The following is a 7034-nucleotide window of genomic DNA, read 5'->3' as shown; positions in this document are numbered from 1 at the left end:
GAAATTGGCACACTCAGATCGTATTGATAATGGATCGATGGAAGTGTGGCACACACAACATATGTAGTAATTCGGCATGCTCAATGCCTTTTACCCATTTCATCAGTTCCAGCCTTGTGACCCTAGTCTCTTCATAGTAAATCTTGGTCATGTATTTATTGGTAGTGAAATGAGGAAATCTCTCATGGTCAGCGATATCCCAATCTTCGAGTTTTAACACCTAGATGCGCACTAAGAGTGCGCCTTCAAAAGCAACTTCTTCCAATAACAGCGACATAAAGACCATGAATTTGCCTGAATTAGGGTCCTTAGTCACCTTTGCTTTTCTTTACGCAGAGGGATATACGTCGAGATCCTAGTGATAGGCTCGCCCTCATTGGCATCCAATTCCTCCACTCCACCACAAAGTATTTTGTATCCAAATCCATGGGTTCCTCTAGCTGTGTTGTCTTTTCCTTATTTTATTTCTATCGACCCTCCACAGGGTTTTTCCTCGATACTGGTACTGGTTGTGGTTTCTTTTGCTTCTCCTTAGTAGTTGATTTCTTTGGCCTATGTTGGGTGTGGAGCTTGATTATCTTCTTTATTCAGAGGTATCACTGCATTGGACCCCAATTCATAATGTGGCGGAAACACCGCTCGTAATATTTGCATTGCAAGGGGGGTCCAGGGGGGGTGATGCCCCTGAAGCTAAAAATAGATGTAAAATTGCCTTGTAAAATTTTGTAATTTCATAGTCAATCTAGGTCGTTCATTAGGCAGACATCTGATGGTAGAAGTTATGTTTAATTTAGGGTTTTTTCCCTAGAAGGAAACCCCTCAATATATACGAGGGAATTTTATTGCATCTATGTAGATCTATATTCTGAGTGAGAAAGAGAGACGAGAATGTGTGAGAGCAAAGAGGGTATTACAGCAGATCTGTTGTAGGTTGTATCTCTTCAGTTTGATGGATAATATAAAAGCAAGGATTGACTGTTTCTTTGTGGATGTAGCCTAAATTGGGTGAACCACATTGATCCAGGTGGATATTGGTGGCCACTTGCCAATTCCACTTGGACCCCCACCATCATTTCTTTCAGTTTTGCAGTTTCCTTAATTGTAGCATAGTTTACTATTTTTAGCAGTTTTCCGAGTCTTGAACTTCTGGAGTCGTTTTGAGGCCCTAAATGATGATTTTTGGAAAATTGGGAGCAGCATGGCTCTATGGACCAATATTTCTCTTCCCAAAGTTGCAGTCCTTGGATAGATCCTTCTAACGAGGTATTGTGTGTGTCAAACGAAGATCATATGCCAAAGTTATGACCCCAGGAAGTTGATGTACCAATTTACCCAAAATGGGGCCCATAGTTTGGCACTTCATCTCCTAGGGTTAGGTTTTTGGATGTTTAGGGCTTTCCATTCTTTCTCAACAATAAATAGGCCTTCGAGCCTCATTGTAAGAGAGTTCAGAGGCATGTAAAAAATTGCTGCTACGCGCGCGACTAAACCCGCGATCGAGCCTCGGCCTGTTGCCTGATCGAGTTTCATCATGGACCCTCCGGATCCACCCGGTGGGGATCCGGAGTTGCAGAGAGCCTTCTCCAATCTCGTAAAGTCACTCCCTCCGCAAAGACCTAAACCAACAACATCAAAGTTTGTGAAGAAGCTTAATGTATTACAGGAAGTTCAACTGTCGCCTACCATCCCACGCATGGCAGCCATTTCCCTAGCAGAGAAAGGATTAATCGGGCAATTTACAGGATTGTGGCCATCACCTAGAACAGTGCAAAAATGGGTAGAACGAAAATGGTTGGACAAGATTCAGGGTAAAATATCCATCAGATTCTGTGGCAGAGGATATTTTACTTTTCATTTCGAAACCAAAGAGGACAAAGATCTAATATTCAGGAACGGGCCTTACTTTATGGATTCCAGGGGTCTCTACCTCAACAAATGGACCCCAGATTTTGATCCAGAACTTGATATACCGAATGTTGTTCCAGTATGGGTTAGACTACCTCACCTTCCCCTTCATTGCTGGGGGGATGACTCGGTCAAAGAAATAGGAAATGCGGTTGGAAAATACATAGATCACAGTGAACCTAAAGACAACATGCAGGCGTGTGCGCGGATTTGTGTAGAAGTCGATCTGGGCCGAGGACTGCCAGAGGCGATCAAACTGAAAGTGGATGATTGGTGCCATATTCAGCAATTGGATTACGAGCAGATACCCTTCAAATGCAAGGTATGCCATGAATATGGACATTTTGCAAATAGATGCACTAAAATAGTTAATGTAGATTCTGATGAGCAGGATGGGCAATGGGAAACTGTTAAAAGGAAAAAATCATCTCCTCCCCTCAAGTCTATGGATCCTGACGCCCCTGGTCCTTCCCAGCAGCACCCTTCCTCCCCTCCTCTGATTCCTGATCCTCCCATCCCTCCATCTTCTAACCCCTTCGCGACCCTCTCTGAGGCAGAATCTGGACCTGATGTTCCTACCACAGATCCCCCTTTTCATCTTTCCCCTCCACTCATCATGCAACCCTCTCTTGATCCCCCCTCTTCAAGGATTACCAGGAGCTCTTGAAAGGAACATGGAGCGCCCAGTGAAGTCCCTAAAAAGCAAGGGCCTGGCAGGAAATCAGCCAAGCAACAGAGAGATGAAAATGGTCAGAAATACATAGCACTGGGCACTCAAACTCCAATAGAGTCTTTCATTCTCGGACACATGGAAAAGGAAAATAGTAACAAAGGCCATGAGAGGCGAACACCTCTCCATGTAACCAGTAAATTATGATGAAAATACTATCTTGGAATTGCAGGGGATTAGGGCACCCCTCCAAGCTATCTGCCCTCAAGGACTTAATCCACAGTGAAAACCCTGAAATTGTTCTTATTCAGGAAACCAAGCAAGATCAATCAGAAATGAGTAGAGTAATTAGCCAGCAAAAGCATTTTAATGGATGCGCAAGCGAAGCAAGAGGAGCCTCAGGCGGCATATTAACTATATGGGATAGCAACAAATGGATCTGTGACTCCACCAACGTTCACCAGAATTGGATTCGAATCACCTTAGAAAACAAAACTGGAGGCTCAAAGGTAACAATCTATAACGTTTATGCTCCGAATCAGTACAGAGAGAAAGAAATGTGTTGGAATACATTGGAAGCAAGTATAGAAGAAGAACAGAACAATAACCTCATCATAGCAGGAGATTTAAATTTGGTGATGCACGCTAATGAAAAAAGAGGAGGAAATTTCACTCCCGATCCATCCAGAAGCCGGCTAGAGGCCATCATGCAGGAGCATGATCTTGTTGATATCAGACCCAAAAACCGAAGGTACACTTGGAGCAACAGAAGAATTGGCGCCGGCAATATCATGGAATGCCTTGATAGATTCCTTATAAGTATAGCATATTTATCCACCTTCTCTACAGGTCACTCAAACATTCTCAATGTCTCTGCCTCTGACCACTACCCAATAACGCTTACTCTCCATAGTCACTGTCAGCTTGGGCCTATACCCTTCAAATACTGCGCCATTTGGAATCGTATCCCAGCTGCAAACGATGTGGTGCGACAGGCTTGGGTTCAACATGTAGAAGGTTCGCCAAGTCACATTTGGGAGACAAAACTGAAGAGAGTAAGACAGGCTTTAAAAAATTGGGCAAGGAACAATTATCAAGAGCCTGAGATGAATAAAAAGAAACTTAAGCAAGATCTAGAGGAAGTGCAACAAAGAATCGAAGTGCTTGGGCTATCTCAGCAAACTAAAGAACAAGAAACCAGATTATACTCACAGCTGAGTCAAACTATTAGGGACGAAGAAACAAAATGGAGGCTGAAATCAAGGCAACTTTGGCTGCAGGAGGGAGACAAAAACACATCATATTTCCACAAGCAGGCCACTGTACGAAAGGCCAGAAATACAGTGAGCACAATAATGGATAATGAAGGGAATTGTCACAACACTCAGGACACTATAAAGAAGGCAGCTACCAAGCATTTTAGTAATCTTCTGACTGAGGACAAAGGTGCGGAGGATTACTCAAGCATGCTTCAGCATCTGTCTAAAGGAGTCACACAAGAAATGAACAGCAGTCTCACAAAAGAAGTAGAAGAGGAAGAAATCCAAGCAGCAATTTGGAGTTTACACCCAGATAAAGCTCCAGGTCCTGATGGGTTTCCCATTAGCTTCTATCGAGAATATTGGCAGATGATCAAAAAAGATCTCTTAAAGATGATTCGATGGGTACTCAAAAAAGGCAAAATGGGGGGATTTACCAACTCAACCTATCTGGCTTTAATTCCAAAAGAGAATAGACCTTCCACCTTTTCAAGATTTCGGCCAATCTCTTTATGCAACTCAGCATATAAGATAATTTCAAAAATTCTAGCATCCAGGCTTAAACCTCATCTCACATCCCTGATCTCTGAAAAATCAAGGGGGCTTTCTCCCCAATAGGCACATCACTGACTCTATTCTTCTTGTGCAAGAGGCCATCCACTCGAGCTTAAGCAGAAAAGAGAAAGGATTTGTTCTAAAGCTAGACCTTGCAAATGCTTTTGATAGGGTAAGACATACCTACCTGTTTGTTGTTCTTCATAAAATGGGGTTTGATCCCTCCTTTATCACAATGGTCAAAGCTTGTATAACAGAACCTTGGATCTCCCCTTTGATTAATGGGAGACCGTGTGCAGCCTTCAAATCATCTCGTGGCCTCAGACAAGGCTGCCCCCTATCTCCTTACTTGTTTATCCTTATGGCTGAATCTCTCAGTCAAACCTTGGATTATAACCGGAGAATAGGCCTAATCACTGGCATCAAAATTGAGCAAGGAACAAAGAACATCAATCATTCTCAATTTGCAGATGATACTCTCCTAATAGGAGGAGCATCCATCACTATAGCAAGGCGCTTTAAGAAGATTTTGGACCAATTCATGGATTACTCAGGTGGGAAGGTCAACCAGATAAAAAGTTGTATATATGGTTGGAATACACCAAATCATACCATCCACAATATTGCAAGCATATTCGGAGTCTCCTGCAAACTTGTCTGGAATCATTTCTCCTATTTAGGGATGCCAGTAAGTATGGGACCGCTGAAAGCTGATACCTGGAACGAAATCCTCGACAAAATAAAGAGAAAAGTGCAGAAATGGGGCACCATGTGGCTGAATCCAGCACGACGACTAGTTCTTCTAAAATCAGGTATAGCTTCTCTTCCCTTATATCGTTTTTTCTTATATCAAGCTCCAGCTGTTTTCCATCAGAAAATGGAAAGAGCCCTCAGGCATTTTCTTTGGCAAGGAGGGAAAACAGAAAAGAAAAAATTTAATCTTGTAAGCTGGAAGAATATAATCCAATCTCAGGAAAAAGGAGGACTAGGCATTAGATCTCCAAAATTGCTAAACTTAGCCCTTGGAGCTAAAATCGTATGGAGGATGATCACAGGGCCTACAGCGTGGTGGAAGAAGATCTTAGAGGCAAAATATCTGAACTGCATAAGGAAACGACTCTTGGAGACTAATATACCTAACAGAGAAAGTACAAAAATTTGGCAACTTTGCAAGAAGGCTATTACCTTTATGTCTCAAAATATCTCAAAGGTCCCAGGAGGGGGGAGCAGCATCAACTTCTCCACAGATAGAATTTTAGGGAAGCAACCCATTGGAACAAAGATGGAGGCTATCTATGCCATAAATTGGCTGAATGGAAAAAGAATATTGCACTTGGCTCAAATATCACAATGGGATAATCACTCTCAAGCATGGACAGGATGGAAATTCCCGAAACATCCTAGGGAGTTAGACACTAGTCTCACAGCTCTAAAGAAGCTCCTACACAACAAAGCCCCGGTCCAAGAAGGCTTACAGGACGGATTTCATTGGGACCCAACTGGAACTCATTACACGGTCAAAGCTGGTCATCAAATTCTTTGTGACAGCACCTTCCAACAGGAATTATGGAACCAACGGAAAATAGTTTGGAGAGAAGAAGCTCCTCCCAAAGTTAAGTTTTTTATTTGGCTACTCCTGAAAGGGAAGACACTAACAGCTGAAAATTTAAAGAAAAGAGGCATAATGGGGCCATCCAGGTGTCCAAACTGCTGTAGATCAGAGGAAACAATGCAGCATCTGTTTATAGAATGTTCGGTGGCTGGTGAATGTTGGAAGAAGATGGCCTCAATAGGGGAAGCATCCTGGGAGCCTCAAGCAACTATTGCAGAAACGATTCACAAATGGAGGAAGAATTGTCCATGGAGAGAGAAAATAAGTAAATTAGTGCATATGGTTGGCAAGAAATGGAAAGGTATTTCAGGAGAAAGGTTGCATCACCAGGATAATGTGCCACAAGGCTAAAATGTTAGCGGTAGAGATAGTCACAAATCACACTAGAGGCAAAATTGATGCAACAAACTATAGTATGGAAGAGAGAAATTTGCTCAGCCATGTTTTTGAGAACATTGCTAGCGCTCAGAAAACAAACAAGGGAAGGACTTGGAAAATGAGACTAAAGGACGAAGAATTTTCGAACTGGCTGAGAAACTGTAACAGGTTTTGTTTATTTTTTGACGGTGCTTCTAAATTGAATCTGGGCCAAGCTGGTGCATGGGGCCTAATCTTCAATGCAAATGGAGAGAGTATTCTACATTTTGAATGGGGGCTAGGAGAGATCTCCAACAACAGAGCAGAGGGATTAGCACTGTATCAGGGCCTCACACAGCTACGAAAGTTAGGGATAAGAAAGGCAGTGGTGTTTGGGGACTCAACAATAATTATCAGACTTATGGCGCAGTGACTAAGCACGCCCAATATACTTCTTCAACAAATTAACCACCGGAATCAGATTCTCCATGCATCAATGGAAGAAATTGTGTACTATCACATCCTACGTGGATTGAATAAGGAGGCTGACAAGCATGCCAGCAGGGCATGCGAACGGTCCAAGGGCAGCCTGAGCTGTAACAACACCGTCTCATTTCAACCGTTACCATGACTCCACAACATCCAGTCAACAGCAGGTGTACCACAGCTGACAGAA

At 42.8% G+C, this 7034-nt stretch overlaps 1 protein-coding gene across 1 annotated transcript; it reads left to right on the top strand.

The window, feature by feature from the left end:
- Positions 1-6353: 6353 nt before the first annotated feature.
- LOC149215237 (uncharacterized) lies at positions 6354-6791 on the top strand. The gene has a single exon (XM_089389660.1). It carries the CDS (start codon positions 6354-6356, stop codon positions 6789-6791), a length of 438 nt encoding a protein of 145 aa, XP_089245786.1.
- Positions 6792-7034: the final 243 nt, after the last annotated feature.

Source organism: Pinus tabuliformis, chromosome 1_1, assembly GCF_031772625.1.
Source record: "Pinus tabuliformis cultivar Carrire ecotype Pingquan chromosome 1_1, CPIR1, whole genome shotgun sequence".
Classification (NCBI taxonomy): Eukaryota; Viridiplantae; Streptophyta; class Pinopsida; order Pinales; family Pinaceae; genus Pinus; species Pinus tabuliformis.
The sequence above is the reverse complement of the archived record's forward strand: the minus strand, read 5'-3'. Positions and strand labels throughout refer to the sequence as shown.

Excerpts from the sequence above, each read along its gene's own strand:
- LOC149215237 (XM_089389660.1), top strand. The coding sequence starts at position 6,354 with ATGTTAGCGGTAGAGATAGTCACAAATCACACTAGAGGCAAAATTGAT.